The sequence below is a fragment of the Salmo salar genome, chromosome 23, assembly GCF_965601325.2.
Source record: "Salmo salar chromosome 23, fSalSal1, whole genome shotgun sequence".
Lineage (NCBI taxonomy): Eukaryota > Metazoa > Chordata > Actinopteri > Salmoniformes > Salmonidae > Salmo > Salmo salar.
This window is the reverse complement of record NC_138313.1, coordinates 40,187,540-40,212,615: the sequence shown is the minus strand read 5'-3', so window position 1 is coordinate 40,212,615 and position 25,076 is coordinate 40,187,540. Positions and strand designations below refer to the sequence as shown.

Here is a 25,076-nt window from a genome sequence, read left to right as displayed (position 1 = left end):
TCCTCTGAATCATTCAGATGTTCATTGGCAAACTTTAGACGGGCATGTATATGTATTCTTGAGCAGGGGGACCTTGCGGGCGCTGCAGGATTTCAGTCCTTCACGGCGTAGTGTGTTACCAATTGTTTTCTTGGTGACTATGGTCCCAGCTGCCTTGAGATCATTGACAAGATCCTCCCGTGTAGTTCTGGGCTGATTCCTCAACAAATCCACAACACCTTTCTGACAGCAACCTCAGCATATTGACATGGAATGACATCGCAGCAATGGCAGAAATAGCCGGGTAAAAATGAGCCTGCTGCGTCTATTTTAATGCTACCAAGTCACATGTTTCAGGGCATAAACTGTTGATATGCTACAGTACATTGAGTTTTCAGTGTGACTCTAGCCAGTCTGGTGGTATACTGTAGCTATATAGGACATATTAAATTACCACATTAAGGTGACAGGCTAGCTGGCATCTGGTACCCATAGAGTGCTCTGGTTCATCCAATATCCTATCATCCACACATATGTATTCAAATTCATGCTTTTTGGATGCAGGGAAATAACATCCAACAAGGCAAGCAGCTAGAAACATTCAAACATCCTTTAATATTGGGTTTCTCCAAATGGATAAATAAATAAACATTGCTTTGTAACAATTCTTCATTTGGAGCAGCATACATTCCAACACGTGCAAACGGAATTTCTACAAATGTTGAACAGCACGTTAAGTGTTGGTTAACATCTCTTCATTGCAAAAGGATAGCAGGAAGGGGATACATTCATTTAAGATTTTCATGATTTCTTCTTCGCTATAGTGGATAATGAACCTCTGTAAATGTACCAGCACCAGCTCTCTTTGACCTGTGAACTTGTGACCTCCAATGGCCCCAGAAAGTACATTAGAGAAAGGTAGTGCACAGGGCTAAGGTAAGTGACAGCAGTGGGAGCCTTTGAAACGCTGTAGGACTGTTCCAGTGACTGATAGGGTAGGGCAGCGGAGGGGCGAGGGGACCTAGAGTGCACACAGGGGGTTGGCGAGGTCCTCAAACAAAGGCTGCTCTTCGATCCCTCGCGCAAACAGCTTGATCAACTGGCAGTGAACTCTGGCAGGGCAGAAGACAAAGAAAACATTGTCAGGGAAAAAAACAAAGGCAGGAATTCAATTGAAATGTTGAAGACAGCACAGTGCAGAAAATAAACTTATAGAAGTGTGCTATGTTTCCATGTAGAGGGGTGCGTACCCGACTTCAATGGCAGCGTGGGGGAGGATCTCGCCATCACAGTTCCAGCTGCTATAGGCAGGGCTGCAGCTGCAGGCCGGGTGGTCCCGGCAGATCTGGCTAAAGAGCTGCTTGCCGTTCTCCCTCAGGTCCAGCTCTGAGTCGTTCTGGCAGTGGCGCGGCGTGAAGCGGAAGCGCCGCACACGGTGCACCTCTACAAAGGTCATGTCAAACTGAAGGGAGGAGGAACAGAATTGAGAAAATGAAATCCCTGATACAGGAAAGTGGCAAGTTAACCATCTCATGCAACCACTGCTATGGACCCGGGTTGGAGTACCCACAGAAATCAAGAAACCATTGCAGTAGCCCCATCCAGTGTGGTTACCTGGTCGTCTTTGCTGGTGTGGCGTAGCAGGTGGCGCAGGAAGTTGAATCGGGAGCACTTGCGTACGAGGATGAGGTCAGTGGTGCCGTCAGCGAGGTGGGCGGCGGGGGACAGGCCCTTGGGGCTACGGGGACAGGCACAGCTCATACTGGCCGCGTTGATGGCCAGGAACTTCCCTCTGACCACCCCCCACCCCACTTCATATTCTGGGATAGAGCAGAAACAGAGGTTGGGGCTTTGTGGTGAAAACATTAAGCAGGTTTCAGTAGAGACCCATGGCATGTGGAGTTGAGGCCATATGTGCGTTCAGGCAGAGATACTGTACCTACCTCTGTCTGAGACATCTGGAGCAGTCTTGGATTCCTCTGGGGAATCCCCTGAATACAGCTGCCCGTCGTGTTGGCATATGAAGCACCTGGAAAGCAGGAATGGAGTTGGCTAGCCAAGTGAGCAATCTCCTTTGCACCATCTAGACAAACATGTAATACTAAACTACACAACAGGTTGTACGCGTACAGTATAACATACCCAGCTCTACACCTGGTCTTGTCTCGCGGTGTTCCCAGTGTGTCAGTTGCTGGTAGAAAAGACACAGCCCCTTCATAGTGGTGATGTGTCAGAAACTTCTTAAAACCTGCACAAAACGACATCATGCCATATCACTAGCAATGGCAACAGACTACTGCAACAGTACCAATGGTGGTATTTCCTAAAATAGCTAAAGCTACTCCTCTGACCCACCTGAAAAGTCGTATCTGGCTGGTCCCATCCAGCGTTTCCTCTCGCTGTCTGCCAGCACGTCTCCGTAGAAACCGTATCCAAGCAGGGATACGGAATACCTCAAGAATGTGTTGTTGTGATGGACCGAGCACACGTCCATTGGCTGGGAGTCTCCTGTGAAGACATGCCCCCCCAAGTCTAGTATGAGTGATCCTCCACAGATACTGTGTGTGTGGGGTAGTGTCCTAAAGAGGTGTGATGACACACAATATGTGCTTTTACTATAAAAAAAAAAACACACCCATCCACCCACACTGACCTCCAGCAGTTTCCTCTTATCTCAAAAGCTTTGAATAAGTAGGTCACGGCTGTCACTTGTCGGTCAGCTGAGTGTGCCATAACGATAACATAGAAGTGACAAACACGAGACATTTCTATTCACAATGAAGCTCCAGGAATGACCTGGAACAGTGATAACGAAGGCTTACGCTACTATTTTTACATTATTTTTAAAGGCATTTTAATTGGAAGTGGTGTTAATATTTCAATATAGATAACTGCACCCACCCACTATGACATGTAAAGCTGAGGTCACAGGGTCATTGATGCCGACAGTGGCATAGCAGATGCAGTCCGTTGAACCTGGATACCACACAAAACAAGACAATGATACATCATGTTTCTGACTACACAGACAAAAGCTAGCAGTTTGTGTGTTTGTAATAATTTGGTGGGTGCTTATAATTGTCCTCTCTCATACATGTACAAGTGTGTACTAATATGCATGCGTGTATTGGAAATGTTTATTTTTTGTTGCATATCCCAACATCCTTGGAGAGTGGGATCACGGCCAGGGTGTGTGTAAGATGGAAAAATGGAACGCGGAAATCAACACAGTGTAGTGTACATGAAATGGACCTCATGGTTGACATTAGTTTGTAAACATAGGCAGTCAGGTCATAAACTGAGCTATTGACAGCTTATGATGTGATCATTGCTGTGTAAACATAGTGGTGTGTGTTTTTACTTTATTAGGATCCCATTAGCTGTTGCACATGCAGGAGCTACTCTTCCACATAAAACAAAATACATGAGCGTACAGAATAGCTATAGACAAGAACATTGTTACATTAAATCCTAAATATTAAATATAAATAAGATTCTATATTGTCAAGACACCCAAGAGAGGAGAATGCTTGCAGATGGCGTGTATAGAATGTGTACATGCATGTGCTTGTGAATGTCTGCGTGGGGTCTTGACTAACCTGCGGGTATAATGCCGATTCGGAGAGTACAGGGTACCAGCTTCTCCTCCGGGCTGTTCTGGTCCACTCCGTTATCCCTTTGTGTTCGAGAGACCAGGCCGTGAACTATCTCGCTGAACATGCCGTCCCCACCCACACACACCACTCTGCATAGAGGTCAAAGGTGATGTAACACACAGGTCAGAACAACAAAACTGATCTTTTTGTTTGTCGTTTGAGATGAATATACTTGACCCGGGGTGTTTTTAGTTCAACTGTGATTGGTTGAACATGAGTTAGTGACGGTAGGGCTGAAAACCAGACTACAAAGAGGTCTTTAAAACAGAACTTTGATTACTATAGCGACAAGGACATTGAGAACATCTCCATCCTCGACTCACCCATCATATTTCTTTATCTCTGCCTCTGTCTTCAGGTGGTCCCTGGCATGATTGGCATGCTCTGTAACTATGACAACAAATGACCAGGAAATAGTTAGATGTCTCAGCATGCTTCACGTTTGTCTTTCAAGTGCTTCCTGTAATTGGGATACACTAGAAATGTCAACTTGAACAGGTTTACAATTGATTAATTTATATCGCATGATATTTTCCTAATTTGTTGCATAAATCGATATTTTGGACTTAGGGAGTAATCATTCACTCGCTTGGAGCAATATATCGACTAAGCATTTTCCATAAAGAAGTCTGAGATAGCAGAAGTCCTAAAGTAGCCCTAAAGTACACATTTTCTCTTCTCTAATTGTTAGACATTGTAACAATTTGTAGCCAAAGGAATAGTTTTATTTTATGTGCAAACATTCACACCCACCTTAGATGTATTTTTATTACAGTTGTTCAAATACTGTATCAATATCTTTATCAACCCAAGCAGCTGTATAGTTAAATACAATTTGTCAGAATTTGTGACTTTGAAATTCCACAGTCTCTCTAGTCTGAGAAGTAAACCGGATATAAAGGAATCCAGTATTCATCGACCATCATCCTTTCCAATAAGGAACTAGGATGATGGATGGCGGCCGTAAATTGTCATATTCCTGTACGGCCTGAGAGAGCTTGTGCCAATTTGCCTACAGTGAACAATTTGACTTGGCCCATAAAGACTCATCTTTTATTAAAGCATGTTTAATGTCTTTGGCAGGAACTCACCAATCACGTCCGTGGAGATGGAGGCACAGGCAAAGAGAGGCGCAACTTTCTGCTCATAAATGCACTTGCCTTGCTGCTTGCCCCCATAAGGGTTGATGTACACCAGCAAATGCTTGGGTCTGCTAGCTGCAAAAAGTCAAGTGAAAGATTTTTTCCCAGATCAATTTCTAGGCTGTAGGCTGAGCAATAGTACTGAACAATTAGTGCTCTTTGGAGGTCGGTTCGATTATTGAAAAAAATAGTCACAGTTTTCGATAATGTATTTAATGCTTTAAAAAATGAAATAACTGCCAAAACATTGAAAATATTCCATTGTCTCTGTCAGGTCCACACTGGTAGACATCAATAGAAAAATAGGAAATTACTATGAAATCAAATATCAGTTGTGTATATTAATTACATTATTTTTCATTCCTTAAAGTCATCTCAGGTAGTAGCAGTCAGCGAGCCCAAACTAACGTTATCTCTGTGCTCCCCATACTGTACTGTCTAGTCATTCTATTTAGGTAGCCTTCCTAAGTAGCCTATGTTGCAGAGCTGTCTGACGAAATCATTTTACAAGTTCTTCAAAGTAGATAAGGCATACTTTCAAACTGTCTCTGTCCCTCTCAGCATTGCGTACATTCCTCTTTGTGTGCATCTAACCTAACATAGCAAGCGTAAAAGTGTATCCGTCCAGAGATCAGTATATAATGATGTCTCTTCCCTAACAATGGGAGTTGTTGTCAAAGGCAGGCGACAAGTTGAGGTCCAAAATAAGAACATAGAAACACACTGGGCTTATTTTGGACTGATGTTGGCAACCTCTCTGATCTCTGTCCAAAACTGAAAAAACTGGTGCAATTGGATTGTAGTTAATTATCATGTTTCTGAGCTGAACTAGGTTGAATATTTGCTTAATGAAAATGACAACTCCCTTCAGCCCAGAGTCCCACATAGTTTACTTGATTTCTGTCGTGAATTATTTAATTTCTCTCTAGAGAAATGGCACTCTGGGCTCACGTAAAAAAATTAACTAGATGGAATTCAAGTAATTGAACAGACGGTTAATGAGTTGTTTAATGACCGGAAAAAATATGAAATGACGGTTAATCGCTCAGCACTACTAAGTAACAGAACAGAATGACGGCCACTCTCATTTCTGAGTAAGCCTTGCAACCAAGACTTCACAAAGCATATTCATTGTCAGTAATACTCAGCCATACTCAGTGCTGTGAGCTGCTCTCTGATGGTCTGGACCCACTGCTGACACAGCGCCCACTCTGAACAGTGGAAGGTGACGTCACTACACCGCCAGCGGTGCTGCCGCGCTCTCTCCACATAAGACACTGTGGAAGGGGGACGCGAAGGGGTGACAGGGTACAGAGGCTTAACAAAACAAATTTACATTGCGGTATTATCTACCATATTGAGCATGGTGAAGATATTATTTACACTGGATGGTATATCAATACACCCAGTCACTACAAAGATACAGGCGTCCTTCCTAACTCAGTTGACGGAGACGAAGGAAACCGCTCAGGGATTTCAACATGAGGCTAATGGTGACTTTAAAACAGTTGCAGAGTTTAATGGCTGTGATAAGAGAAAACTGAGGATGAATCAACAACATTGTAGTTACTCCACAATACTAACCTAATTAACAGAGTGAAAAGGAAGCCTGTACAGAATACAAATATTCCAAAACATATTTGCAACAAGGCACTAAAGTAACACTGCAAACAAAGTGGCAAAGCATTTCACTTTTGGTCCTGAATACAAAGTGTTATGTTTGGGACAAATCCAATACATTACTGAGTATTACTCTTCATATTTTCAAGCATAGTGGTGGCTGCATTATGTTATGGGTATGCGTTTATCGTTAAGGACTAGAGTTTTTCAGGATAAAAAAAATAAACGGAATGGAGCTAAGCGCAGTCTGCTTTCCACCAGACACTGGGTGATTAATTCACCTTTCAGCAGGACAATACCCTAAAACACAATGCCAAATGTATAATGGAGTTGCTTACCAAGAAGACAGTGAATGTTTGAGTGGCCGAGTTACAGTTTTGACATAAAGCTACTTGGAAATCTATGGCAAGACCTGAAAATGGTTCTCCAGCAATGTTCAACAACCAAATTCGAGAGCTTGAAGACATTTTTGAAAGAAATGGGCAAATGTTGCACAATCCAGGTGTGCAAAGTGCTTAAGAGACTTACCCAGAAAGACTCACAGCTGTAATCACTACCAAAGGTGCTTCTATAAAGTATTAACTGAGGGGTGTGAATACTTAAGCAAATTATATCTATGCATTTCATTTTTCATACATTTTCAACAATTTCTAAAACATGTTTTAATTTTGTCATTATGGGGTATTGTGTGTAGATGGGTGCGAATTTTTATTTTAATCTATTTTGAATTCAGGCTGTATAAACAAAATGTGGAATAAGTCAAGGGGTATGAATACTTTCTGAAAGCAGTGTATATGGTAAAGACATGGGGTTTGGAATATCGTTTTTCAGAAGCAATTCTCTATTGAATGAACATATTTGTATAAACCTTGAATGAATTCATAATTTTATGGGTAATCACACTACATATTGAATCCATTATCTGTAGATTGCTCTAGATGACCAACAAGTTGTACCTGTGAATGCATATGGATAGGACTCAGTCAGTTTCTGGGGCATTTTCTGCCACCTGCCATCATCTTTCGTCCCGCCGTCCACATGGAGCTCCCGGACTGCTAGGATCTCAGACACGGACACGCTGTGGCTGGTGCCTGTTAAACACACCAAATCAATCTGTCACAATGTGGCAGGAACCAGAGATTTACCCTTTAGAAAATTAAATGTATTGGAAAAGGGGAAAGCACACACACACAAAACGAGAGAGACTATGTACCAGGATCTAAAGCCCTTTTTTACCTACCGAACCAAACTTGGCTGGCTGTATCAATTACAGCTGGGATAGCTTCATGCTAATAAAGTTAAAGTGATGAGATGGGAGCTCTAATGGGCTATTAACAGTTTGATTTCAGCATTAGGGTGGAGCCAGTGTTGGACAGAGAAGGCAAGGAGGGGGAGAACCATTAGTGTTTAGCTGTTGACCGCTCCTGCCATAGAAAGCACTACTGATGGATAATAGAAGGGGATCATTTGGAGAAAGATTAGATCAATCACTATGGACCAAACAATACCATATTGTTAGGGCAACTCGTACATTAATGGTGCCTGTTATTACCACCCTTTTCCTGAAGTCATTATCATGAGCCGAGTCTGCATTCATTTGTTTTTGTGCCCACAGCAGTTCTATAACAGCTCTATAGGAAATCAGGGAAACATTAATGACCTCGTGAGACTTCTGTGTTGATCATTCATTAATGATAGAAAGAGTGGGAGGTCCGGGTGCACAACTGAGCAAGAGGACAAGTACATTAGTGTGTCTAGTTTGAGAAACAGACGGCTCACAAGGCCTCAACTGCCAGCTAAGGCTGGGCGATAAATCAATATCAATAATTAGAGGTAATTACTTCCCTCAATAAATATATAAAAATGTTTAGATTCATTTTTGATAATGTCGAAATAGAATAATTAGGTATAGCAGTCCATCTCACCTCTGTGAAGCAGCAGGAATGTGCAGAGAAGTGACAATAGGCACGTGGAGAGGTATACACGCCCACTAAAAACCACTTAGCACCTCGAGTGATGGAGTAGCCACTATTAAACCACGAAAAATGAGTGATGTAGGCGAAAACAGCGGCAGTGATAGCCATGGAGAAGGAGCAGCTTCCAACAAATAAATTATTGATAAAGGGTTAAACTGTTTCAGTAATTTGAAAGTGGTTTGGCTTTTTGAAGTCCGACAAAGAGCAGAGCAATGTTCGGTGCAAATTGTGCCGTAGACAGGTGGCTACGAAGTCCGTTAATACGACAAACCTTTTTCAACATCTGGAGCAAAATCACTCTTTGGAACATGCAGGAAGTTTGAGTTTGCACCACGGTATTGATAAACGCCCCACGAGCACCAGCCAATCTAGGGATGTTTGCCCGAAGCAGTCAACACTGACAGCGTTTATGCCCAACAAACAAACATAGAAAAGACAAAAGACATCACAAATGCTATTATGCATTGCATTGCTAAGGACATGCTATCAATTAGCACAGTCAAAAAGGAAGGTTTCAAGAGGCTTATCAATTTAATTGACCCCAGGCACGTGCTCCCTGGCCGAAAACATGGAACAATTTTCCTTCAAGTATAATTTTATGTGTAGCTCACATAATAAATAAAAAAAACTTTATTTAACTAGGCAAGTCAGTTAAGAACAACTTCTTATTTACAATGACGGCCTAGGAACAGTGGGTTAACTGCCTTGTTAAGGGGTAGAACGACAGATTTTTACCTTGTCAGCTCGGGGATTCGATCTAACAATCTTTCAGTTACTGGCCCAATGCTCTAACCACAGTTTGTTCAGGGATTCTTGAGTTTGAAGCAGATATGCATCTTTTAAACATTATTTGATTAATATCGTGATAATTATCGTTATCGAATGAAAAAATATATAGATATCGTGCTAATTTATTTGCCATATCGCCCAGCCCTACTGGCAGCTTCATTAAATAGTACCCGCAAAACACCAGTCTCAACATCAACCGTGAAGCTGCCAGTTGAGGACTTGTGAGGCGTCTGTTTATCAAACTAAACACTCTAATGTACTTGTCCTCTTGATCAGTTGTGCACCGGGGCCTCCCACTCCTTCTATTCTGGTTAGAACCAGTTTGCGCTGCTCTGTGAAGGGAGTAGTACACAGCGTTGTACGAGATCTTCAGTTTCTTCGCAATTTCTCGCATGGAATAGCCTTCATTTCTCAGAACAAGAATAGACTGACGAGTTTCAAAAGAAAGTCCTTCGTTTCTGGCAATTTTGAGCCTGTAAATCGAACCCACAAATGCTGATGCTCCAGACACTCAACTAGTCTAAAGAAGGCCAGTTTTATTGTTTGTTTGAATCAGCACAACAGTTTCAGCAAAGCTAACAATTGCAAAAGGGTTCTCTAATGATCAATTAGCCTTTTAAAATGACAAACTTGGATTAGCTAACAACACGCCATTGGAACACAGGAGTGATGGTTGCTGATAATGGGTCTCTGTACGCCTATGTAGATATTCCATTAAGAATATTTTTTTTAAATCTGTCGTTAAATCCGTTAAATCTGCCGTTTACAGCTACAATAGTCATTTACAACATTAACAATGTCTACACTGTATTTCAGATCAATTTGTTGTTATTTTAAAATGGAACAAAAATGTGCTTTTCTTTCAAAAACAAGGAAACTTCTAAGTGACCGAAAAACTTTTGAACGGTAGTGTATGTTTTATATCTGTCCTCTACCTGCCTGCATACCCCAACCCATCAAGCTGACCTCGAATGCAGTTTGTGTTGACTGAGAAGTCAACTTTTCAAGTACCCGTCCATGACCTATGACATGTTAGTAACATGTCAGTACTGTGAGATTTATCAAAAGACTATATGACCAAGTCCACCATTGCTGGAGGTGCCAACAACCCCATTGGCTAAGGAGTGTAAAAGGCCACTATAGAGGAGAGGTATGGCGGGAGTGACTTGGCTCAACAAGCTGATGAAGAGGTCTTGGATCCACCTGTACACGAATACCCGAGAGGGTCCAGATCCAGAATTCTAACTAATGTCACGGGTCTGATTTTAATGGGTCTTACTATCGGGTATGTGCAATTTTAACTGACATGTCCGGAAGGACCAATACGAGACTGCTACAGGGGAGAGAAGAGGGAGCAAGTGCTTGTATAATTGATGCTGCTGCTCTTGCTTTTCATGAGTGATGTGTGTAGTTTGTTGTTGGCCAATCATAAGTCATGAAAGCACCAACAGGCTACAGTCAGAGCCTCAGTGTGCAGTAAAATTTGAGATATCTAATCAATGGAAGATGGAATTAAAAGTTGAAAGGCAAGGATAGGCTACAACGACCAAGAACCAACAGGTAGGCAGTTACTTAATATTCTGAATGGAGATGTTGTTTGTAACTGTGTAGGACGAGAAAGTGCATGCAGCCTCAATTAGCCTAGCTAGCTAGCTCATCCCGGTTTGATGCAGTCAAGACAAGTACTACGTAATCCTATTGGATGATAAATAACCTAGATCTGGCAGCTATTAGTCTACTATAGCGCAAGTTGGCTTGATTGGTTGCTGCGTCTCCCTTCCTGCACCCTGAGTCACTCACTCACTCTCACTGTAGCCTACACACAGCACGGCACCTGCTAGAGCATCACCACTTTCTACCTCGCGCTATTAGCTCTGGTTAATAAAGTTACTTAAAAATGTATCCTTTTCTGCTGCTTCCCTCACTCGGATTGAGTCTGGAGCCGACCAGGCCTATATGCAATGGGTCGAGTGGTTCTCGGGTCCGTTTGGAACAGGTATCTATTCATGCATATCGGGTCCGGATGATAAACTTTTTGGACCAGTGAAGGCCTCTACTGTGAGGCACCATCCTTGTCCCTAAAAACAGTGAGGTGTGAGGGGTCGGCAGGTAGTGAATCAGATTTCCTCATCATGTCAGTCATTGCATACCTTAGAGTTATTTATAACTAGACCATGTGCTAAAAAAAATTGCTGTTTTTTTTAGCCCAAAGATTTTGTTGTTATGTTTGAGTCACTCAAATATCACATGAATACACATTACATACGGCAAAATGTGTAGAATTGCAACAACATTTTCTTTCAAACTGCAAAATGTTCTCTGCCCCCCCATGGCAAAATGTGTTAGAATTGCAGGAAATAAGCTTATTCCTGCAAAATTCTCTCCACCACGAGGGGGTATGAACAGTGCTTGCCCATAAAAATAGACGTCGGGGGCGCGGGATGTTCCCCAATGCTGGAAGGGGGCCTGAGTGAAAATGTTTGGGAACCCATGCCTTAAAACGCCACCATGAGGACACGGACTATGGGACAACATGCAGGGAGGGAGAGGGGGTTTTGGAAAGGTGTTTTTGTGTGAGGAAAAATTTAAACACAGATGAGTGATTGAGAAACATCAGGAAAAGCCCAGAAGTCATCGTCATCCACGGACGATTTGCGTGAAAACTAGAGTTATGTGCACAGATGTCAAGTTTGGATTCAGGTCTGGGTGAAAAGGTAGTTTAGCAAAGACACAGACAATCAGGCAGTCACTGATGTGTATGACTTTTTCTTAGGAGCAGCAAACCAATCTGGCTAATGATTGCCCCAAAGAGAGAGGCTAATCTGATGGTGTCAGTCCTGAGCTTAATGTCTCAGAGGACCTAACTGAGAAACACGGCACAGAGGCAAGGCCAATGGTAGCAACATGCTACGGTCACCAGAGAGCAATTCAAGAAAGGGGCAGCCTGGGATTGGTACAGCACATCAAACTTTTGACTTGACTTCTAAAGTAATGATATATAGCCATTGATTCTTGAAGAATATAACTCAAATTCCTCATGAGGTTAGTTCACCCGAACCTAAAATATAAGCTTGTTTAACTGCATTGTTTGTAAACAATGTAATTCTAAACGAATATTGTATAGCTTAAATTTTTTTTGTATAATTGGGTCATTCCTTGCTTCTATAGCTCTGTCTATAAATTTGAGAGTGGTTGCATTTATCCAGCTGCAGTGTTTCCCCTATACGCATTTAGCAGCGGCATACTGGCGCAGCTAAATAGTGGCGACCACCAATTATAATAATAATTTTAAATAATAATAATCGTCACACACACTACCAGTCAAAAGTTAAGACACATCTACTCCTTCCAGGGTTTCTTTATTTTTTACATTGTAGAATAATAGTGAAGACATGGAAACTATGAAAACACATGGAATCATGTGGTAACCAAAAAAAGTGTTAAACAAATCAAAATGTATGTTATATTTGAGATTCTTCAAAGTAGCCACCCTTTGCCTTGATGACAGCTTTGCACACTCTTGGCATTCTCTCAACCAGCTTCACGAGGTAGTCACCTGGAATGTGTGGAATGCATTTCCTTCTTAATGCATTTGAGCCAATCAGTTGTGTTGTGACAAAGTAGGGGTGGTATACAGAAGATAGCCCTATTTGGTAAAAGACCAAGTCCATATTATGGCAAGAACAGCTCAAACAAGCAAAGAGAAATGACACACCATCATTACTTTAAGACATGAAGGTCAGTCAATCCTGAACATTAAGAACTTTCAAGAAAGTTTCTTCAAGTGCAGTCGCAAAAACCATTAAGCGCTATGATGAAACCATCTCTCATGAGGACAACCACAGGAAAGGAAGACCCAGAGTTACCTCTGCTGCAGAGGACAAGTTAGAGTTAACAGCACTTCAGAAATTGCAGCCCAAATAAATGCTTCAGAGTTCAAGTAACAGACACATCTCAACATCAACTGTTCGGAGGAGATAGCGTGAATCAGGCCTTCATGGTCGAATTGCTGCAAAGAAACCACTACTAAAAAGGTGTCATCAATAATAAGAAGAGACTCGCTTGGGCCAAGAAACACAAGCAATGGACATTAGACCGGTGGAAATCTGTCCTTTGGTCTGACGAGTCCAAATGTGAGAATTTTGGTTCCAACCGCCATGTTTTTGTGAGACACAGAGTAGGTGAAGGGATGATCTCTGCATGTGTAGTTCCCACCATAAAGTAATTCCATCTGGTTTGCACTTAGTGGGACTATCATTTGTTTTTCAACAGGACAATTACCCAAAACGCACCTCCAGGTTGTGTAAGGGCTATTTGACCAAGAAGGAGAGTGATGGAGTCCTGCATCAGATGACCTGGCCTCCACAATCACCTGACCTCAACCCAATTAAGATTGTTTGGGATGATAGACCGCTGAGTGAAAGAAAAGCGGCCAACAAGTGTTCTGCATATGTGGGAACTCCTTCAAGACTGTTGGAAAAGCATTCCAGGTGAAGCTGGTTGAGAGAATGCCAAGAGTGTGCAAAGCTGTCATCAAGGCAAAGGGTGGCTACTTTGAAGAATCTCAAATCTAAAAATATATTTTGATTTGGTTAACACTTTTTTGGGAACTACATGATTCCAAGTGTTATTTCCTAGTTTTGATGTCTTCACTATTATTCTACAATGTAGACAATTTTAAAAATAAACAAACACCCCTTGAAAGAGTAGATGTGTCCAAACTTTGACTGGTACACACACACACACACACTTTCCAACAATTGTTGACAGACCGATTATTTCATTTATAACTCACTGTATCACATTTCCAGTGTATCATTTACATTTTAGTCATTTAGCAGACGCTCTTATCCAGAGCGACTTACAGTAGTGAATGCATACATTTTTGTTTTTCGTACTGGTCCCCTGTGGGAATCGAACCCACAACCCTGGCGTTGCAAACACCATGCTCTACCAACTGAGCCACACGGGTATCAGAAGTTTACATGCACTAAGTTGACCGTGTCTTTAAACAGCTTGAAAAAAAATACAGAAAATAATGTCATGGCTTTAAAAGCTTCTGATAGGCTAATTGACATAATTTGAGTCAATTGGAGGTGTACCTGTGGATGTATTTCAAGGTCTACCTTCAAACTCAGTGCCTCTTTGCTTGACATCATGGGAAAATTAAGAAATCAGCCAAGACCCCAGAAAGAAAAAAATGTAGACCTCCACAAGTCTGGTTCATCCTTGGCAGCAATTTCCAAATGCCTGATAACACGTTCACCTGTACAAACAATAGTACGCAAGTATAAACACCATGGGACCACGCAGCCGTCATACCGCTCAGGAAAGAGACGCATTCTGTCTCCTAGAGATGAATGTACTTTGGTGCAAAAAGCGCAAATCAATCCCAGAACAACAGCAAAGGACCTTGTGAAGATGCTGGAGGAAACGGGTACAAAAGTATCTATATCCACAGTAAAACGAGTCCTATATCGACATAACCTGAAAGGCCGCTCAGCAAGGAAGAAGCCACTGCTCCAAAACCGCCATAAAAAAAGCCAGACTACGGTTTGCAACTGCACATGGGGACAAAGATCGTACTTTTTGGAGATTTGTCCTCTGGTCCGATGAAACAAACAGAACTGTTTGAACGTAATAACCATCGTTATGTTTGGAGGAAAAAGGGGGATGCTTGCAAGCCGAAGAACACCATCCCAAACATGAAACACTGGGTTGGGCAGCATCATGTTGTGGGGGTACTTTGCTGCAGGAGGGACTGGTGCACTTCACAAAATAGATGGCATATTGAGGAAGGAAAATTACGTGGATATATTGAAGCAACATCTCAAGACATCAGTCAGGAAGTTAAAGCTTGGTCGCAAAAGGGTCTTCCAAATGGACAATGACCGCAAGCATGCTTCCAAAGTTGTGGCAAAATGGCTTAAGGACAACAAAGTCAAGGTATTGGAGTGGCCATCAAAGCCCTGAACTCAATCCTGTAGAAAATTTGTGGGCAGAACTGAAAAAGAGTGTGCGAAGAAGGAGGCCTACAAACCTGACTCAGTTACACCAGCTATGTCAGGAGGAATCGGCCAAAATTCACCCAACTTATTGTGGGAAGCTTGTGGAAGGCTACCCAATTTTTTTTTACCAAAGTTAAACAATTTAAAGGCAATGTTACCAAATACTAATTGAGTGTATGTAAACTTCTGACCCACTGGGAATATGATGAAAGCTGAAAAATAAAAGCGGAAATAAATTATTCTCTACTATTATTCTGACATTTCACATTCTTAAAATAAAGTGGTGATCCTAACTGACCAAAGACAGGGAATTTTTACTAGGCTAAATCTCAGGAATTGTGAAAAACTGAGTTTAAATGTAGTTGGCTAAGGTGTATGTAAACGTCCGACTTCAACTGTATATAAAACTCAGCAAAAAAATAAGAAACATACCTTTTTCAGGACCCTGTCTTTCAAAGATATTTCGTAAAAATCTAAATAACTCCACTGATCTTCATTGTAAAGGGTTAAACACTGTTTCCCATGCTTGTTCAATGAAACATAAAAAAAGTATTAACATGAACCTGTGGAATGGTCATTAAGACACTAACAGCTTACAGACGGTAGGCAATTAAGGTCACAGTTATGAAAACTTAGGACACTAAAGAGGCCTTTTTACTGACTCTGGAAAAACACCAAAAGAAAGATGCCCAGGGTCCCTGCTCATCTGTGTGAACGTGCCTTAGGCAAGCTGCAAGGAGGCATGAGGACTGCAGATGTGGCCAGGGCAATAAATTGAAATGTCCGTACTGTGAGACGGCTAAGACAGCGCTACAGGGAGACAGGACAGACAGCTGATCGTCCTCGCAGTGGCAGCCCAGGTGTAACAACAGCTGGATCGATTCATCCGAACATCACACCTGCGGGACAGGTACAGGATGGCAACAACAACTGCCCGAGTTACACCAGGAATGCACAATCCCTCCATCAGTGCTCAGACTGTCCGCAATAGGCTGAGAGAGGCTGGACTGAGGGCTTGTAGGCCTGTTGTAAGGCAGGTCCTTACCAGACATCACTGGCAACAACGTCGCCTATGGGCACAAACCCACTGTTGCTGGAGCAGACAGGACTGTCAAAAAGTGCTCTTCACTGACGAGTCACGGTTTTGTCTCACCAGGGGTGATGGTCGGATTCGCGTTTATCGTCGAATGAATGAGCGTTACACCGAGGCCTGTACTCTGGAGCGGGATCGATTTGTAGGTGGAGGGTCCGTCAAGGTCTGGGGTGGTGTGTCACAGCATCATTGGATTGAGCTTGTCGTCATTGCAGGCAATCACAATGCTGTGCATTACAGGCAAGACATCCTCCTCCCTCATGTGGTACCCTTCCTGCAGTCTCATCCTGACATGACCCTCCAGCATGACAATGCCACCAGCCATTCTGTTCGTTCTGTGAGTGATTTCCTGCAAGACAGGAATGTCAGTGTTCTGCCATGGCCAGCGAAGAGACCGCATCTCAATCCCATTGAGAAAGTCTGGGACCTGTTGGATCGGAGGATGAGGGCTAGGGCCATTCCCCCCCAGAAATGTCCAGGAACTTGTAGGTGCCTTGGTGGAAGAGTGGGGTAACATCTCACAGTAAGAACTGGCAAATCTGGTGCAGTCCATGAGGAGGAGATGCACTGCTTTACTTAATGCAACTGGTGGCCACACCAGATACTGACTGTTACTTTTGAACACCCCCCCCTTTGTTCAGGGACACATTATTCCATTTCTGTTAGTCACATGTCTGTGGAACTTGTTCAGTTTGTCTCAGTTGTTGAATCTTATGTTCATACCAATATTTACACATTAAGTTTGCTGAAAATAAACACAGTTGACAGCAAGAGGACACACACACACACATATATATACATATACATATATATATATATATATACACACACACACACACACACACACACACACACACATACATACATACATACATATATATATGAGGCGCATAATCAACTTAATTTCATATATCACCCAGCCCTAAACTCCTCACGCTTCACAATGTCCCAAGAGGTGCCATCCCTTTTTTACAAACCAGGTCAGGTCAAACCAATTCGGTTAGAGAACCTTGTGTTCACAAAAGTTCCCCCATTTTCACATAAATGTGAAACATGCTGCTGCTACAGCAGAGAATGTGCTTACTTGCACCACTTTTCTTTAGATATTGTACAAAAACATCTCCGTAATACTTGACCTCTTCCTTGACCACACATTTTGTACATACTTACCAAGGTTGTGAACATACAGAGCTATTTATAATGTGTGTGTGAAATTCCCTGTGGGAACATCACCATTGGCTGAGGGCAAGAAACCACACCACACTCCATTACAACTAGGAGCACTGGAGTCACCACTACACAAAAAGCTCACTGTATTTGATGTAAGCCTAGATGGGGGGTCAAAGGTGTTCTGTGTCCTGTCACTACATAGGAACCTTTTTGCAATTACTTTAAAAGCATACTCGTCAAGCTGAACTTCAAAATCCAGCCCGATTCACTAGGCCTCTTCATAGCAAATGGGTTTCATTTAATCTCTCCAACTTTTACGTCCTTTAAATCTGATCGGAGATATAGGAACATTGTCAAGCAAAGGGAACCCCGTCAAATACAGCTGGCAAAAGCATTTCAAACTAGTCACTCTAGTGCGCTCCAAAAGTATTGGGATAGTGACACATTTGTTGTTTTGGCTCCGTACTCCAGCACTTTGGATTTCAAATTGATATAATGACTACTAGGTTAAAGTTAAAGGTGTAATTTGAGGTTATTTTCATCCATATCAGGTAAATCGTTTAGAAATTACAGTACTTTTTGTACATTGTCCCCCCATTTTAGGGGACCAGAAGTATTGGGATAAATTCACTAATATGGTCCCATATTCCTAGAACGCAATGATTAGTGTGACAAGCTTGATTTACAAACTTGTTTGATGCATTTGCTGTTTGTTTTGGTTGTGTTTCAGATTATGTTGTGCACAATAGAAATAAATGGTAAACAATGTTGTCATTTTGGAGTCACTTTTGTAAATAAGAATAGAATGTTTCTAAACACTACATTACTGTTAATGCTACCATGAATATGGATAATCCTGAATGAATCTTGAATATTGATGAAAGTTAGAGGCATAAATATCACCCCCCCCCCCCCCCCCCCGCAAATCTCCCATTATTATAATGGTGAGAAGTTAGCATGTCTTGGTGGTATATTTGAGCTGCTAACTTTGTCACTCATCATTATTCACAATTTATTCAGGACTATCCGTAATCATGGTAGCATCCACATTAATGTAGAAGTGTTTAGAAACATTATATTCTTATTTATAATAAAAGTGACTCTTGATGTAATCATTGTGTGCTAGCAATATGGAAACAAATACTAAACTTTTGACTACTCTAATGCAAGTGAATCGGTCTCAATACGTTTGGTCCCCTAAAATGGGGGGCCTATGTACAAAAAGTTAAACCGATATGGATGAAAATACCCTCAAATTAAAGCAGACAGTCTAGCTCCGGCCTATACTTTCTTTGGATTGGTGGATACATCTCATTATTGTAATACTTTTTTTGAATACTCAATGAGAGTTGTTGACATCAACCGCCTGTATTCAATGGAGAGAAGCTATGCTACTAGCCTCATACCATGAATATGCACATCCATCTCAAGACAACTTTTTTCTGGAAGTTGCAGGGATGTCATGCGTCCTCCTTTTTATGAAACTTCTATTCAATCAAATAAACCTCACGTAACAAATAAGCCATTCATTTCTTTGTTGGTCAAATTCGACACTCATTGACCTCCATACAAAAACTCCTTGCTTGGTGGTCAAAAATAAAATAAAAAACGAATGAAAAAATATAAATTCCACCTGCAAGAAAGGAGACCGATTTCAGCATAGTTGGGCCTCTCACTTTACCGCTTCCTCTCTGTCTTAGTTCAATGTGCGTTTCTCTCAGACGCAGCAGATTTTGGCACTGAAGACAGTGGAGCTAGGTTTCAATCTACTCCGAGATAAGGTCTTGCGTCATTTGATCCCTTTTAGCTGGAGAATGGAAAATAATAATCTTATGAGAAATAAGTAGAAACTAATTTACCCTTTAAGCCTGAAAAAATGTGTTTTTATCAAAGACTATTCCCCTTTCATCTGGAGAGATGATTATTTCAACAACGCTGCTTGTGATTGCTCATTTTCCAGACTTTTGTCCTTGGAACATCAGATATCTCTGAATTTAATGGACTTTTTCCAGCTCCTGAAATGAATAGGTTCAACGCCAAAGCCCATCCATTCTGAAATAAATGGAGACCTTTGACAGCCTCAAGATGAAAGAACTAACGACACAGGGAGGTCACTAGTCCGTTTTATCTCTAGACAGATATATTGTCCACATGGGAAGCCACTACATAAGTATGACAGGATAATTTCATTTTGTTATGACAACTTACAGCTATAACAATGTCACTGTAAGAGATATAGGTCTTAACATTGGCCTGCTGAATGTACACCATTGGTCCTTTGTAGCCGAGGACATTATAACAGTTAGTCATACCATATTTGATCGCAGGCCTAAATGCTACATAACACACTTGATTCTCAGATACTTAGTTGGCCAATGTTATCAACTCCTTGGGTCATGGTTTATTAATATCAACAATCATCTTTCTAGTGATAAACACTGAGTAGACAAAACATTAAGAACACCTGCTCTTTTCATGACAGACTGACCAGATGAAAGCTATGATACCTTATTGATGTCACCTGTTAAAACCACTTAAATCAGTGTAAATGAAGGGGAGGACACAGGTTAAAGAAGGATTTAAGCCTTGAGAGAATTGAGACATGGATTGTGTATGTGTGCCATTCAGAAGGTGAATGGGCAAGACCAAAGATTTAAGTGTCATTGAACAGGGTATGGTAGTAGGTGACAGACGCACCGGTTTGTGTCAAGAACTGCAATGCTGCTTGGTTTTTCATGCTCAACAGTTTCCTGTGTGTCAATAATGGTCCACCACCTAAAGGACATCCAGCCAACAGTGAGAAGCTTTGAAGTCAAAATGGGCCAGCATCTGTGTGGAATGCTTTTAACACCTTGTAGATTCCATGCCCCAATAATTTGAGGCTGTTCTGAGGGTGGTGGTGGGGGGTGCAACTCAATATTTGGAAGTTATTCATAATACATAGTCACAGAACGAGCCAACATGATATTGTGCCGAGCTAAGAATAAAAGGCCTGTAGATACCGATGTTTACCGACTCCCTTTAGCTTGAGACATACAAGACAAACAATGAAAATAAAGGCTAACCTAGCTATCTGGATATGGGTCAGACATGAAACATTCACAACACTGAAGGGAGGCCAGTGATTGTGAAGTGAAGGGGGGAGGGCCTTTGCTCCAGCGCTCTGGGTCATTATGTCAACTCCTCTCTGTTGTCAATGAAAATGGTCATTAAGGCCGGGATTCAATCTGATCATGCCAGTAGACAAGGCAGCCTTTAAAAGGCAATGTGACCGTGTTAGCAGAGATCACATTCATGGTAAACGCTGCAGGTAACGGGCGTTGTTTTCTTCGTACTTTTGTTTGGCTCAAATTTTAGAACGGACCGTATACGGGGCTCCATCGTTCTGTTTGAGTTGGGTGTGTAGCAGCCTTTAAATGGCACGGTTTCAGATTGAATCTCAGCCTGAGTCATCACAGACAAACTGTACTCATCAAGGCCTACCTAGTTTGACCCTAAACCATAAGTTCTCATTTGACAGTTTTTCCATTGAATGAGAAGATCAATACAATTGATATTTGGAATGTTTGAAGATAATCTTCTCTCCTTTGAAATATACACACACACTCACAGCAATTCTTCATGACTTTCCTCCTCATACCCCTAAAGCTCAAACTGAACCCCAAGGTTGACCCCAATGACTTATTAAACAGTATTACATAACTCAAATACATTAGCTCCTCACAACAAGGGTAGGTCAACAACATACTGTACCAGCCATATTGTATGGAGCTGCTCTGGAAAATACAAGTCACCGTTGTCCTATGCTGTATGGAGCTGCTCTGGAAAACACGAGTCACAATTTTCCTATGCACTAGCCGGATCTTTCCTAGTTGTGCAACTAGTGTACTGGTTTTGCTAATAACAGCCATAGAAAGAAAGTTGGGTTGGGGATGCTTTGCAGGACACATGTTGCTGCTAACACCAAATCAGACTAGCTAGCATTAGCCCTCGATGGAAATGTCAAAGAGCCAAGCAAGCAGAGGGAAAATGTCAACAGAACAGCAGGCCCTTATCCATCAGTGTGGTGAGTGACATCATGAGTGAATGCCCTTCTCAGCTCTGATTCAGAGTGTTCACCATTCATCTTTATACAAATATGGATGGGCTCCCATGTTTGCATTGGACTGTTTCAAACATTACAACATCTGATGGAAACATGTGCCAGGAACTACATTGTGGAAGACCCGTGCTAGGCCTTCCTCTATCCCTTGACAGTGAAAGTGATGGGAGTATTTGCTTTTGGTGAGGCTGTCCTGTCCGTTGTTAGAATGAGAGAATGTGAATGGCACAGGGTCTATTACAGAATTAGGCTGCAGACAAGACTGCAACTGTCTGTGATAACGATCGACTAAACTGCAAAGGTGATACTGTTGGAGCTACTGAGGGGTGGTTCAAGGGTATTAATAAATAATAAACAGAGGCTGCTGTTAGACTGTGGGATAAAAATCATAGAAATCCGTAATATTTTTAGATATGTTATTAAATATCCAAATTAGCATCAAACATGTTATATTGTTGATTTCCTGACTTGGAAATCAAAATTGTTTGAATTGGGTGACGACAATTGTCCGTGGATTCCTATAGATTCTACGTGGCCTATCATTGACCATAAGGAGCGTGAACCCGCTCTCTTCCCTCATATCTCTAGTGTAGGCTATGCTTTTGAATTCACCACAATAAGATGCATTGAATATCCTAAAGGCTTTTAGTAGAGTCAATTTCCATTTAGGCCTGGTTTCAGGGGTGGTAGGCCTAAAGCCACATTTAATTCAACAGACCATACCGAGTTAAACTGTGCCGGCAGGTAGCCTAGCCGTTAAGAGCGTTGCGCCAGTAATCGAAAGGTTGATGGTTCAAATCCCTGCGCCGACTAGATGAAATCTTTGTCGATGTACCCTTGAGAAAGACATTTAACTCCAATTGCTCCTGTAAGTCGCGTCTGCTAAATGACTCCAATGTCAAACGTAAGCACATTCCATACGTCCCCATGTGGATATGCTTTGCTCCCATAGGAGAATGATAGAGGCAAAAAAGCCGTATTAGCATTGGTAGTGCCATTGAGGGCTTCCACCATTTCAATGTACCGTAATTTCCGGACTATAAGCCGCAACTTTTTTCCCACGCTTTGAACCTCGCGGCTTAAACAATGACGCGGCTAATATATGGATTTTTCCCGCTTTCAAATTTTCTTTCTCCAAAAAAACACATTCTGTGACGTGCTCAGTTTTTTGGCGGCATGAAGCTTTCATTAGACCAATGAAATTGCCGAAACGGGTTAAGGTCAAACAACTTTTTGGTTTACTGTTTAGATTAAATCGAGCACTCTCAAACTTCCCATCATTCTGATTACGGTAGTCATTTTGTCACCCTCATCATGGCAAAGACACAGAGAAATGCATATGATGCAGCTTTCAAGTTGAAGGCGATTGATCTGGCTGTTGGAAAAGGAAATAGAGCTGCTGCACGGGAGCTTGGTCTTAATGAGTCGATGATAAGACGTTGGAAACAGCAGCGTTAGGAATTGACTCAGTGCAAAAAGACAACTAAAGCTTACTGCTAATGATTTTTTTTTGTTACAAGCCGTGTTTCGTTAAAGCCTATTTATTTTTGTTACAAGCCGTGTTTCGTTAAAGCCTGTGTAAAGTTAATTTGTTTCAATGTACCGGTAGGCACCTGCGGCTTATAGACATGTGCGGCTTATTTATGTAAAAAAATAATAATAATAATTAAATTCAGTGGGTGCGGCTTATATTCAGGTGCGCTCAATAGTCCGGAAATTACGGTAAACTGGGTGGGACTTCCACTTCATTGGCTGATCTTTCCTGGTGAACTTGTTGGAGTCATGTCCAACGGTCATCTTGACGGATCAGCCAATCGTGAAGAAGAAAAATTACTACTTCAAAATGGAGATCGCCTCAATGGCACTGCCCATGCTGTTAGACGCTATAATGTCACAGACACAAAGCGGAGTCCCCTGTCTCTATGTTCGCTCCTCGTCTGAATCTCAGGTGACAAGGGATGTCGTACTATGGCTCAGTTTACACAGGCAGCCCAATTCTGATCTTTTTTCCACTAATTGGTCTTTTGACCTGAAAAATATCTAATGTGAAAATATCTGATGTGAATGGTCAAAAGACCAATTAGTGACAAACTTCTGAATTGGGCTGCCTGTGTAAATAAACGCAGCCTATTCCATTCAGACATGTTGGCTCATGTAACCTAGTAGGCTATAATACCAATTTCATCAATCTGAATATCAATACATTACTGAATCTAATTAGCCTATAATAAAGACTAATACATAATGAACAGCCTAGAATTATGATGCTTCGTGTGTTTAAATGTACTGGGAATAGACTGACTATAGTGGTTATTAGCCCTACCGTATGAGGTGATGACAAATGTCAGGCAACTCATAAACCTCCTAGAACAAATAGCGTACCATCCAATTGACCCGACATAGAGACGCTACCTAAACCAGGGCCGCAGATGTCATCAAACAGCTTGTGTATTTAAAACGTAGTTCTGGGAAATGGATAGTCTCGCTGCTATGATTCAAAGGTATCTAATAAAAATGTACATTAAAATAAAAAAGACTGCACTAAATTGTCACTGTCGGTTTCAAATAGGCCTATACAGTAGGCTTTAACATACCATGTCATTCGTTGACAATAACAATACTGTATTGTCTTTCATCGGCAAAAAGATTAGGATGCAGGCAACGAATAATTTACATATTTTAAGACTAACCTTAGAATTGTGCGTGCGCACGTCACGTGGACAGCGAATTATATCCAACAAAGAGAACATACTATAGGCTATAAATCACCTCTGTCTCATTCGGAGTATTTTAGTAGCATATATCTTCACACTTAATACCCAGTTTATCTTTTGACACTTACCGACTTTCAAGGGGTGATGTATGCTGCCCGAAATAACTTTTTTATTGGCCGGAATCTCTTTCCATGTCAGAAGTACACCGTTTAACAATACTTCGAAGACGCTGTTTTTCAGGAAGAGTTGAGATGCCAATAACCTCGGTTGTTTTTCCATGCCTTCACCAGTAAGCCACCGCACTGGGTGACTTAGAGACCGTATCAACATTATCTTAGTCTAAGCATTTCTTTAGTAATTTATCGGGTTACTGAGAACCATTCTATACATACGGAAATAATGTTGCTGTTTTCGACAGACACAATTGGATAGCGGATTCTTCGGGATTCACCAAAAGGGGAAGGGCTGAAAATTACGCATGGCGTCACGACGTATTATAATTTTGGTGCTGAGAAAGAGGCTTTGAGATGAGTAGGTTTAGAGAGCAAATATTTCAATAAAATTGAATTAATATGATTGTAGACCTATGTGTAGCCAAATATGGGTAAAATAAATACAATTAAATAAGTGTCATGTATTTTCTAAACTTCAGACTGACACTCAAACGGACCATTATTATTTCACTTTCATGTTAGGCCTACTACTTCTATCCCATAGAGATAGATAGAGGACTCTAGTGCCCAAAACCTACTAGATTTAGCATGGGCAGCACCATTGAGGACTTTCACCATTTCAAAGTAGTCAACTGGGTGGGACTTCCTAGGAGT

General features: G+C 41.6%; 1 protein-coding gene across 1 annotated transcript; it reads right to left on the bottom strand.

The window, feature by feature from the left end:
* Positions 1 to 571: 571 nt before the first annotated feature.
* LOC106584603 (ceramide kinase) lies at positions 572 to 24,703 on the bottom strand. The gene is made up of 13 exons (XM_014170079.3): positions 24,378 to 24,703; positions 7,354 to 7,488; positions 5,932 to 6,054; positions 4,727 to 4,852; positions 3,959 to 4,025; positions 3,579 to 3,724; positions 2,881 to 2,955; positions 2,335 to 2,487; positions 2,122 to 2,227; positions 1,923 to 2,008; positions 1,594 to 1,799; positions 1,230 to 1,441; positions 572 to 1,091 (listed from the first exon to the last, which is right to left on the bottom strand). Exons 1-13 carry the CDS (start codon positions 24,577 to 24,579, stop codon positions 1,001 to 1,003), a joined length of 1,728 nt encoding a protein of 575 aa, XP_014025554.3. The 5' UTR covers positions 24,580 to 24,703; the 3' UTR covers positions 572 to 1,000.
* Between the last annotated feature and the right edge of the window lie 373 nt (positions 24,704 to 25,076).

Coding starts and splice junctions, on each gene's coding strand:
- LOC106584603 (XM_014170079.3), bottom strand. CDS start 24,579: ATGTTGATACGGTCTCTAAGTCACCCAGTGCGGTGGCTTACTGGTGAA. Junction 4,853..5,931: donor AGAGCAGCTCACAGCACTGA/GTATGGCTGAGT, acceptor GACTTTTTGCAG/CTAGCAGACCCAAGCATTTG. Junction 2,488..2,880: donor AGCTTTACATGTCATAGTGG/GTGGGTGCAGTT, acceptor ATGTCTTCACAG/GAGACTCCCAGCCAATGGAC.